At 38.0% G+C, this 12,467-nt stretch overlaps 1 protein-coding gene across 28 annotated transcripts in view; it reads right to left on the reverse strand.

Moving 5' to 3' along the window:
- The window catches only part of stxbp5l (syntaxin binding protein 5L), a 546,418-nt gene that overhangs the window by 288,860 nt on the left and 245,091 nt on the right, over positions 1-12,467 (reverse strand). For all 28 annotated transcript variants that reach the window (XM_087992753.1, XM_087992749.1, XM_087992757.1 and 25 more), the window contains exon 7: positions 1,888-1,971. In XM_087992753.1, the coding sequence (XP_087848879.1) occupies positions 1,888-1,971 (84 nt within the window). The remainder of the gene's footprint in view (positions 1-1,887; positions 1,972-12,467) is intronic.

Below are 12,467 nucleotides of genomic sequence, written 5' to 3' on the forward strand. Positions count from 1 at the left end.
CAATCATCATTAAGGTATAACCAGGAAGGGTACTAAGATGTCAGAATTCATTTCATGGAACAGTACACGGAAACAATCAACATTTGGATAACTTGTCACTTTGTTACTTATCCACAAACTGTCTAAAATATAGTGTGGTCAAACTGCTCATTGGTATCAGAAGCTCAATTAATGCCAATATGATTGGTGGTGGCCAATATGATTGGTGGTGACCAATCAAGCCAATGCATTATAGATGGTCTGCAGAAACTAATATTTACAATATGCCCTTAGAATTGGTACAGTATACAACTTTATAACAACAACTTCATTAGATTTCACCTGACATTTATTTGCTTAATCTTGTCTATATCTTCTTAAATTGGTTCCAATTTTCTTTGCTATTAATTATATGCAATATTGTTGCCTTATCTGCAAATCTTGATTGTTTGTCTTCTAAACCAGATTATTTAAATATTGGGAGAGAAACCAATGTCTCGCCATAACAGTCCAGTGATTTTCCCTTCTTAGATGTATTGCAGCAGAAATGGAAAATTCAGTGAAAGGGCAATTGAAACCACCTTACATCATTTCATGTTATTGTGTAGACAATTCTAAAGTGAATTGTTTAATAATTTCATTTTTAATGAATGAATGCTTAAGTTAGCTGGTATCCATTTATTTCATATGAAATAAATGCTTCTTCCATTGTGTACATTTGATTTCGTCATGGAAATGGTTCAAATGCTTCTAGAATGCAGGACGCTAGATTTGTGGCATATGCAATTAAGAACAAAAATATAAATAAATGTAAATATTATTTTGATGTTAATAGCAAGCCAGTTAATATACTTTTAATTTTGATAGCAGATAAAAACATTTGAAAATTACATGATCTTTCCAAAAAAGCTTGAATTCAATAAGTTCTCAGAAATAGGTTGAAGTGTGAATAAAAGTTCACTAAGAAAAGATGAGGAATGTCTGAATTTCGCATTTAGCAATTTTACTATATTCAAAATTCATCAGAGATCCATACATGAATTTAGAAGTTTTTTATCCATTTCAATTAACTACTTCATTTTAGTACTGATTACTGATAGCTTATTAGACACAAGTTCTGACCATTTATTATAGTATGTAAATTCATATTTATTATCTAATCTGACATTTTGAAGACTAGCTACTGTCAAAACCTGCAACTAATTGTGTGAATAATTACACAAATATGAGATCCACAAAATTTCAATGCTATTAACATATTACCATTCTGGCCATATTTATACAGGTTCTTAGCCTTCTAAATTGGATTTAGACAAGTGGATAGAAAACAGCCAATATTATTAATCCAAATGTGGATTCCTCAAATCAAAATTAGTTCAACAAATTCAATTATCCATCTAAAATATGTCTGCAAATAGTTAAATGTTTTGCTTTTCTATTTGCATTTTAAAATGATCAGATTTACAAAACCTAAAGGAGATTATTCTGAAAATGTTGCCACTCTTACCTATTTCAATGTCAGACCTCCACTGCTGCAATTAAAGCAACTGCTGCAATTATAGCACCATAAACTCATCACTATAAATTACTTTCTGTTTACTACTTAGTAAGTTGTCCATTAGGACTATTTAAAATTGGTATTTTCTCTTTAAACAATTTAGTACAGGCTGTAGTCTTTACTATAAAGCTACCAAATTGATACATAACCTGCAGTTCTCAAGCATTTCATTACATTACATGGAAAGTACTCATAAAATCAAGGTCCTGTGCAGCTCCACAAAATGAAAACTTCGTAAAAGCTGATATTTGACCCAATCTAAATATTATATAAAATTCATGCACTAAAGCTAGATCCACATTTTCCAAAAGTTAATCTTACATTCTTTAAAACATTAACATTTTACTCACCTCATCATAATAAAATCTGAAATCTGCTCTCTTTGACCTTATGTCCCACAGCACAACTGTTCCACTTTCAAATCCCATGAGCAGCTGCAACATGAAATTGAAGATATTAATTCCAAACAAATATATTTGTTTCACCTTCAAGTCTAATGCAGCAACAGAATGTGTTACATTTTTACATGTAAATTCCATGTTTATTAGCTGTGTATATCTTAGCAGTGTAGAAACTGCAAAACAATATTTTAGGACATAGAACATTATAGAGCAGTACAGGCCCTTCGGCACTCGATGCTGCATGAAGTGGAAATCTGACACAATGCATATACTGAGACCAAAAAGAGAAAATATGTTACAGCCAGACAGAGTTACAGATGGACCATGAGAACAAAATATTCTTATTTTTAAATAGCAAAATCATGATTTAAATAAATGTTTACCTTTTCTGGACGTTATGAGACCTCTGAGTTATAAATAGGTTTGTAGTATTTTCTCACTCTATCAAATGCAAGCGTAAATTGCACAAAATTAAGTGGATATGGTGAAGATTTCAAAAACACAGGATTGACTTCAACTGGAGGATGAGCTAAAGAAAATTGTAGAAAATTGGCATGGACATGATGGGCCAAATGTCTTCCTGTGCTGTAACCATTCTAGCACTGGATTATTGTGTTCTTCTTGTGGGTTTGAAGGCAGGTGGAGCTTTGTACCAAGCGCTTAACTGTACGATCTAAGATTTTGATGACCACTTAATGGTCTCATCTCCTTGCCACCAGTATTTTACCCTTGACAGGGTGAGTCCAATGTCATATAGGAAGCCTGGTAAATCTAGCTGTGTAGGTTACTATCAATCAAGAACAGGCCCCCCCTTAAGGACACAGTGGATAAACTGCTCACAAGGTCACTGAACCACCCCCCACTTTAAACCTCCACACTGGCTTCTTGAACATGGTCCCTCCCATGTTGAATGAAGAGTCCCTGCTGCATGATCTTTGAGCTGTCCATTTGTGTAAAAATGTAATGGTACATTTCTGGTGTAGACAGAGACAGAGCCACCCCATGTGCATGGCCTTGATGAAGCGATACTGCTGGTCAGGCACCCCACTTGCTGTTGAATGGAAGCTGGATTCATTCAGGGAAGACCAGAAACAGAGGTTAATCCAGTGATTGAAGACCGGATTGAAGGTACACAGCTAGTTATGGTGTCTAAGGACCTCAACTCGAGTAAGGTAATGGTGTTTGTGCCAGGTTATTTGTGTGGACAAGCCCATCAGGAAATGCTGGGAAGAGGTACGAGTATTCAAAGATGTCCATAGCCCACCTTTGAGGTACTGACAGGTGTTTTTGTGGTCAGCAGTAATGTGACACAGTTACAACAGAACAACAGAGGTTTTATGAATACAAGCAAGCTGAAGAAAAGGACCTGGTACCCCTAAAGGTGGTGAACTTGTTCAATTGCACTGTCTCCTAGACCCCTCTTTCAAATCGATCAGGGATATGCAATGGAAGGATCACCTTTTAGTAGCAATGAGGGATGGAAAAGTCCAGATAGAGCGGTGAAGACTAAATAGTGACAGTCTTAATTGCTTAATTCAACATGAAGGTCACATCATCCAGATCATGAAAAATGATTGAACTCTTAAGACCAGAAAAGAGGCCACCATCAGCAAGTTAACTGTTAGAATGAATGGAGATATAAATGTCAGGTTGAAGAGGCAGGCAGAACAAATTCCTGCACTGATGCATCCTGGCTGGTCTACCTCTATGGTAAGCCTAACATAAGAGCATAAGAAATAGGAGTAGTAGGTTATTTCCAGCCTGTCCCTTCATTCTATAATACCATGGTTGATCTGCCTCATGCCTCAACCCCTCCACCAGTTCATCATAGCCCTCAACTCACAGATAGTTCAAATAACTATTTACCTCCTCTTTCAAACTCTCTGGAGAAGAGAAAAGCAGACATGCACCACCATCAGAGAAGAAATTCCTTTGCATCTCAGTTTTAAAAGACTGTCCCCTTATTCTATAACTAAGTTCTCTAGTTTGAGATTTCCCCAATGGTGGAAACAACTGGTTTGTCATGCCCCCTCAGAAACTGCTTTGTTTCAATAAGATCACACTTCATCTTTCTAAATTACAATTAATGAAGGCCCAACCTATTTTGCTGTTCTTGATAAGCCAGCACCTTCAGCCAAGCATCAGTCGAGTGAATCTTTTTTCAATTGACTCAAATGCTCATCTATTTTCTCTTAAATACTGGGACCAAAACTGCATACAGAACCCCTGGTGTGAACTTATCAATGTCCTTTACAGTTGTAACAAGACTCTATTATTTTTAAATTCCAACGCTCTAGCAAAAAAGGCCAAAATTTCATTTGCCTTTTTCATTACTTGCTGCACCTGCATGCTAACCTTTCATGTTACGTGCAAAAAAAAACACCTGGTTCCCCCGTTCTGTAATGTTTTGGGAGGTTTTTCCCACTTAAATAAAAATCTGTCTTTTGACTCTTCTGAGCAAAGTGCATGACTTCACACTTTCCTATATTAAACATCATCTCCCAAGTTTTTGCTAACTCACTCAACCTATCTATGTAATCTTGCAGATTCCTTATGTTCTCATCACAACATGCCCTTTTTTGTGTCATTAGCAAATTGGATACATTATACTCTGCCTCCTCCTTCAATTCATTAATACAGACGATAAATAATTGGGACTCTAGAATTTATCCTGCAGCACTGCACCAGTTATGTCTTTCCAACCTAAAAAATAATCAATTTCAATACTGTTACCCCCAATACTGTGAACTCTTACCTTGTGCCATAATCTTTATCTGGCACTTTGTTGAATGTCTTCTGTAAATCTAATTACACAACATCTATCAGCTCCCCTTTATCAACTCAGTCTCTTCCCCTTCTTGAAAAGGTTGGAACCCTCTTGGAATCCAAAGAATTCTGGAATATTTCGATCAATGCCTCCATTATCTCTGTAGCTGCTTCCTTTAAAACACTTGGATGGAAGCCATTGGATCCTGGCTAATAGTCTGTCCTCAGCCTCACTAGTTTATCGAATACTTTTTCCCCTTGTGACAGAGACTGCTACAAGATTTTTCCTCCTACTTTGTTATCTGATATCTTTGGGATGGTTATAGTGTCCTCCTCCAAAAAATCAAATGCAAAAGTTTTGTTCAAATTATCTACTATTTCCTTGCTCCCTATTGTGAATTCTTGAGTTGCTTTCCCTAAGGGTCTCATATTCACTTTAGCCACTCTTTTGCTTATACCTGTTGCCGTTTGTTTTTAATATTTGCTAGTTTTTTAATATTTCTTACCAATTACTTTCAGAAACAATTTTCTCCCTCTTCAGAATTGCAGATTTATTATGGTGCAGAAGGTCATTCAGCCCATCATGCCTGCCTTGAGTCCATTATCTAATGCCAATCACCATCCAATGCCCTCTTGAATGCTTCAATTGAACCTGCCTCCACCACATTTCTAGGCAATGCATTCCATCCCCTAACAACTTGATGTGTGAAAATGCTTTCTATTTCTCATACCAGCTTTGCTTTATTTGCATATCACATTAAGCCTATGTCCTTCAGCAGCATTTTAGTCATCAGTTACTGGTTCCAAAAAATTCCATTAACTCTGGCCTGCCACTGGATTTCACCACTGGTGGTTCATCCATCTCATCATCTCATAATTTTGCTCGAAATAAATTTTTAGTGAGTATTATGAAATAATTTGCTCAAATGATTGTCACTGCGCATCCAGTAACCTCCTTAGTCTATTTTCCCAGCCCATTTTAAACAACTCTTTCATTATATTTATGTTTTTGCTCTTGCTCAAGTTGAGGACACAGTTTAAAATCAGAGTTGCTCTCCCTCAAACTGAATTTGAAATTCTACTACGTTGTGATTGCTACCCCTAGAAGATCCTTAATTATAAGATCTCTTATTAATCCTAACTAATTTCACATAGTTAATCTAAAATAGCCAATTCCAAGGTAGGTTCTGCAACATATGACTCTAAGAAATAATCCTTGATGCACTCACAAATTTGAATTCCATGTTACTTTTGCTCATCTGATTCAGCCAGTCAATTTATAATTGTAGTGTCATTCTATATGGCTCTACTGGTTCCTGATTTATACCTTGTTCTATTATAGTGAGATAGCTCTTTGGGGTTTATAGCCAACTCCCACCCATTAGCGTTTTCCCTTTGTTATTCTTTATTTCCATCCAAACTGATTGGCATGAACAACATGATCTATTGCACTGATATCACTATTCACTTTCACACTGATACCATCCTTTGTTTACAATGCTACCCCACCTTCTTTCCCATTTTGCCTATCTTTATGGAATATCAAAAACACCTTAATATTGAGTTCTCAATCCTGGTCACCCTGCAATGCACCTCTGTAATAAACTATCAAGTCTCATATATTTATTTCTACTTGTGCCATTAATCCATCAATCTAGTTAAAAATTCTGCATGCATTTATAGAAAGAGCCTCAAGCTTTGACTTTTTGCCATTACTACTTATTCTAGTTCTAATTTGTGCTGCTTATATTTTCTACCCCTTCCTGTGATACTTTGACTATTATTGCCCCTTCACCACCCTGCATGTCTGCTCTTTCATTTCTTTTTGATTATTTAAACTTACTCTCAAATGAACTTTCCCCTCAAATGATTAGTTTAAAGCCCTATCTACAACCTTAGTTATACAATTTGGGACACTGGTTAAAACATGGTTCAAATAAAGCCTGTGTGAAATGCACAGCTTTCTCTTTTCGCAGAACTAGTGTCAGTGCACATGAATTAGAACCCATTTCTCCCATACCAATCTTTGAGGTATGCATCTACCTCTCTAATATTATTTGCCTCACTATTATTATTATTTGTGTGTTGATGTTTTGTAATGTTCTGTTTCAAAGATGTCATTCTAGCACCTGGTTCTGCAAATAAATTCTCTTCCTCCAAAGCGTGAGATTTGTAGTATTTTCCTAATGTGCCTACTAAATACAAAGCTCCCATTATCAACAACCTTGTTTTCAAATATACTTTTTATTGGAGCTACTTTTTATAGCATTATCAAAATGCCATGCTGTCAGTGTCCATGAAAGGCATCTTTAACAGACCAGAAATTGGTCGATCATATATTCCCTTCGTGAAAGGAAATGAGTAGTTAACAAAGAGTTTATGAATATACTGATGTGGAGAAAACCTAAAGTGGAAGCATTATGGATAGAAAATTAGGTTCTATAATGGCCATAATCTAGTGCAACCGGTACCAAATACCATCTTGGTGGAGTTGTTAGATTAGATTAGATTACTTACAGTGTGGAAACAGGCCCTTCGGCCCGCCGAAGCGTAACCCACTCATACCCCTACACCCACCCCTTACCTAACACTACGGGCAATTTAGCATGGCCAATTCACCTGACATGCACATCTTTGGACTGTAGGAGGAAACCGGAGCACCCGGAGGAAACCCACGCAGACACGGGGAGAACGTGCAAACTCCACACAGTCAGTCGCCTGAGGCGGGAATTGAACCCGGGTCTTTGGCGCTGTGAGGCAGCAGTGCTAACCACTGTGCCACCGTGCCGCCCACCGTGTTAGGTGGGCGATGAGAACATGTGCCGTAAGTATGCAGACTGAGCAGATTATGATATCAGTCAACATGTAGGACTAGTGTGACATTAACATTGCTACATTCAATCTTGTAGCCATTTCAACCTGACACAACTGAATGTGCATACAGCAGCTGGAGGGACTCCTCACACTTCTAGCTTCATAGAGCTTCATAACAACTTGCAGGTTAGTTGTTGATTAATTTTTACTGGGTCTATTTGAGTTTGTGGAAGCCTTAATATTTTGAGGAATTAAAGTTGATGAACTCTGTAGACATTGGTTGTGATTGCAATTGTTATATCACTGCTTCCCAATTCTATGCTGCAACTCCTCTTGTAAGAATAGGAGGGAGATAGAGCAGAGGCAGCAAAGAGAACAAAATAGTAATAAAATAAAAACAAAGTGTTGCGGATGCTGGAACTCAGAAACAAAAACACAAAATGCTGCAGAAATTTAACAGGTCGAGCAGCATCTTTGAAGAGAAAAGCAGAGTTAATGTTTCGAATCCAGTGACCCGAAATATTAACTCTGTTTTCGCTCCATAGATGGTGCAAGACCTGCTGAGTTTATCCAATAACTTCTGTTTTTGTTTGTGAAAGAGGAGGACAAGCTGTTTGCAGATGGAACTAGAGTGAGAGTAGAATTTTCTTCAGGAGACTTGAACAAATTAGGATTCTCTCTGAGCACTTCTTTTACCTTCAAATAAGCCAGAATGGTGCACGTATAGTCAGTGCTTTACAAAGAACGTGCTCATTAACCTTAACTACCTCTTGCAACCAGACCTGCACCCTCCAAGCAGCAGAAAGTCAGTGCTGCCAATGGCTGTGAAGATAACAGTGGCCCTTAACTTCTTTGCATCAGGATTGTTGATAATTCTAACACCTCCCAGTTTACTATCCATTGTTGCAGAGATATGACTGACACTTTTAAATGTTGTGGGGAGGGGAAGCCATGCGGCCTTTCTGAAAAGAAGGACTAGGTGGAGTGTGTATGTGTTTTTGCCAGCATAGCAGTAAATGTATATCACTTTGCAGGAACTGCATCCTATAAACAGCAAAGTGATTCACTGAGTACCTTAGGTGTTAAATCAGCAGTACGTTGGAGTGTTTCTGCTATCTTGGAAGCAGTCATGATTATTTATTCTACACCAATCCACTGTCCCATAATGTTTCAGCTGCCAGGTCAAGCCAGAGATATGATTGTTGGGTGAAGCTTACTTTACATCTATCTAATAACTCCAATCTAATACATGACCATACATGACTAGTGTTGGCATGGTGTACCCTGTTGCCATGAGAAACAATGTAGGGTAGATTAGTGAGGTGCTAAGCAAAGATTTTACTCCTTGGGCCTCTGTGGAGAATCCATCTTGTATTCAATGGGGTCAGTGTCCTGATCAAGATGGTCCAGTTTTCACTCCTATGATCTGGCCTACAAGAGGTTGCAGCCTTTCCACTGAGTTTATGATGAACAGCTGAGGAGGAGGAAAAGGAGAAAGAGAAGAAGGAAGCAACCAATACTTCTTTATTCTAGCCAACAACCGCATGTATGCTTCATTCAAAGTAGATGCCACAAGCACAAATCCCAAATCTCCAAAGTATATATTCCGGAATCTTACCATTGCTATGGCAAGGCACATCAAATTGTTCTTTTGACAGAAATACTGAAACAAAATCTATTGAGAAACAAGTCTTCCAAACCAACTTTATCTAACCAAATATTTGATATTCCATACAAAAATCAACTAATCACCCTTTTACATTTCCTTGGCACATATCTTGATGGGACCTTTACATGACCTTGTGTACCTCTGCAGTGCTACCTCAGTTTTGTGAGTCGAAGACTGCTGACTTTCAGTGGAAGAAACTACAGATGACCTTGCAGATTGACCTCAAGCAGCATTGGGCCTAGAAGGTCTTGCAGCCTGAGCCGGCTAACTAATTGGCAACAGCTGGGCCACAGATGGATTGGCAATGGTGGAAGCATGAAAGCTGTCATACTAAGAGAGTACAGCAAGTGTGTGCACCACACAACCACTGCTACTGCCAATGTCACTGCCAATGCCTCAGCAAACCAAGTTGGAGCACAGCTGCTTGGCTAAATTATAATCATTTACAGTATTCACGTAGGCCCTTGAGGAGTGATCCAGTAAGTTCTACTGCCCTGCTTTCACACCATATCCCTGCAAGTTTACTTCCTTCCAGTGCCTATAAAATGTATTTTTGAGATCATTGATTGCCTCAGCTTCCACCATCCTCTTGAGCTGTGGATGATTTGAAACCCTGAAAGTCCCATTTGAACACTATTACCTTCAATTATGGAAATCTTTGAGACTGAGACTTCATTACCTCAGTTTGAGCATCCACTACATTGCGCAGATGGATGGTAGCTTTAGGAAGCTGAAACATCAGTCATCAGATGCAGTATCATAGTTGAGTCCACGAGTCTTTTTGTAGAGATGGTAAGTATTTTCTGTTAGAAAGGATGTGTTTTAAGCTCTGCATGAAGTCTTCACCAAGTTAAAGCTGGACTCATTCTTGCTCCAAGACAGAGACAGTAATTTTTCTGGCAAGCATGCCTTTTTCTGTGTATCACCCCCTCAAAGTTTTTAATTCTGCAGTTGGACTCATGTGTGACCACATCTTCTGTTGAATTAGAACCCGAGTGAGCCTTTCTCCATGCAGTAACTTGTCATGAGCAGATATCACTCCAAGCTAATCTTTAAATTACATGCGCTACAGTATCTCAACTGGAAGTTGCCAGTTTGCGATCGAGTGATGGTGTTTCTTCACCATTGCCTGTGTTGCTAGCACTTTCATGCTCTTGCACAAGAAGTTCACCAGATGACAGTTCTTAAATATTTGAAAGGAGGAAAGCTCAAGAATAGAATTGGAGTGAGAGGGTAGCAAGGGTTGGGGAAAGTTTCCTTGTGTGATCTCCCTCCTTCCTCACCTCCTTGTAAATGTCAGGGCCTTGTGTGTCTCACAGTGTTGGGTAAACAGAAATGAAATTTGCAGTTAAGACTCACATCCTGAAAACACACTGTAAAATTGGAACCACGTGCATTATTATTTGGCCAATCACTGAGATGAGTAATTTGAGCATTTCTATTCAACTGCATTTACGTGTGTTGTTGTGTCATGCAGAAATTTTTAAAAAGTTGACAAAATTATAAAAAAGAATGACAAGAATGAGAAAAGCGAGTACTATATCTAAATGAAAAAAGGAAGTGGAGACTGAAAATACAGAAAAGTGAAAGAAGAGGAGAAAGTGTAGAAACTCCTGAAAAATTTAATTCCTGCTAATCCAGATGTTATATTGTGTGGTCTCTAGTGAAAGTCATGATGAAGTTTTAGTTATTATAATAAATTGCTGTTTGAAGAAATACATTTTTGGGCATGATTGATAATTGAACATTTGGGTATTTCATAGGGTCTTGGAGATGGTGCAGAGATGATTTACCAGAATGATACCAGAGGTGAGGAACTTCAGGTTTCTAGAGGGACTGGGGAAGCTGGTGTTGTTGTTCTTAGAACAGAAAAACTTAATGTGAGATTTAATACAGTTGTTCAGAAACATGGAGGATGTGTACACGAGTAAATAAAATGGCATGGCACAATATTCTATCCTGTGATTGTCCAAAGTGAACTCCATATGCTGCAGTTTTTCACTCTACAGCCCTTTGTATCATCCTGTGCCCTTGCAAACTCCAGGTACTGTGCCACCAAAATACTGTCATTGGCAGATGCTATTTTAAAATAAGATTATACGAGGCATAGTTTGGATTAAGTTAGGTGCTGCTATGTAACATTAGTTGCTTACTAGATATATTCAATTTGTCATGTAACCATTGCATACCACTACCAGAATCTTTAAAACATTCACAAGCGCAGAATTTGCTTTAGTGTTGTTATTGATGATGAACACCAGAAGCAAAGCCTGACCTTCCAAATTAGAATACACATCAAAATTTGCTCGTGTGTGTATATGACTACACCAAGAGAACACAATGAACATCGTTAATGTCCAAAACTGATGTAAGCTACCAGAAATTGCATTTGTTTTGTAAAGTTATTTACAGAAATGGGCATTTAGAAAAATTTAATATGCTTCTTCCCTCAGTCATTCACATTCACTCTCTCTCTCTTGCTCTCTCTCTCACACATGCGCGCTTTCACACAAATATACAACTGAAGTATCCCTCTCATTGCCACTGAAATCAGGTCATTAGCATTTTGGATTGTATTTCTTAACATGCTTTGCAAAAATAAAGGAACTCCGAAGAACTTTGGAAGAGACTCCTGTACATGCATTACCACAGAAGATACTGAGATTCAACTTCAGATTAATCCTCTTGAACACAACAGGTGGGATCATCTTCACTGCCTTTCCACAGGTAAAACAATAAAGAGGAAGGCAGAACATCATTCACAGATCATTTCTTGTTCAATCAATTTATCCTATCATGGACTAGCATAAAACAATACAGCACTGTATTGAATGACCCCTTTATAGATCTAGATATTGCTGAAAAATGGGACATTTTGTAGAAAGTTTTGGCAACATATTCAAGTATAGCACAATGAAGGCTGATTCAGATGTGTTTAAAACCTGTATGTTTCAAATGCTTTCATAGCAAACTACTAACACATGGACCATTTTAACTTCTCTTCAAAATGAAAGTGAAATTGGCAGAGTTTCACCACTCACCAGCCATCTGTAGCTAGCAATAAGACACTCAACCACTTCTTAATCTTGGGCTACAGCATAAGTAAGGAAAAGTACTAAGTTGTTGATGGGTACTAGCTGACAGTTTGTCATATTCGATGTTTGGCAATCCAGCAGCTCCATCAATGAATTTAGCCAGAGACAGCCATTAAAACTTCACGAGGACCCACTGGTGGCAGAACTCTTGTGGGGCTGGGTAAAGCATTTATATTCATACTGGG

The sequence above is a fragment of the Chiloscyllium plagiosum genome, unplaced genomic scaffold (genome assembly GCF_037043375.1).
Source record: "Chiloscyllium plagiosum isolate Xiang-an unplaced genomic scaffold, Cpla_swu_hap1 HiC_scaffold_12, whole genome shotgun sequence".
NCBI lineage: Eukaryota > Metazoa > Chordata > Chondrichthyes > Orectolobiformes > Hemiscylliidae > Chiloscyllium > Chiloscyllium plagiosum.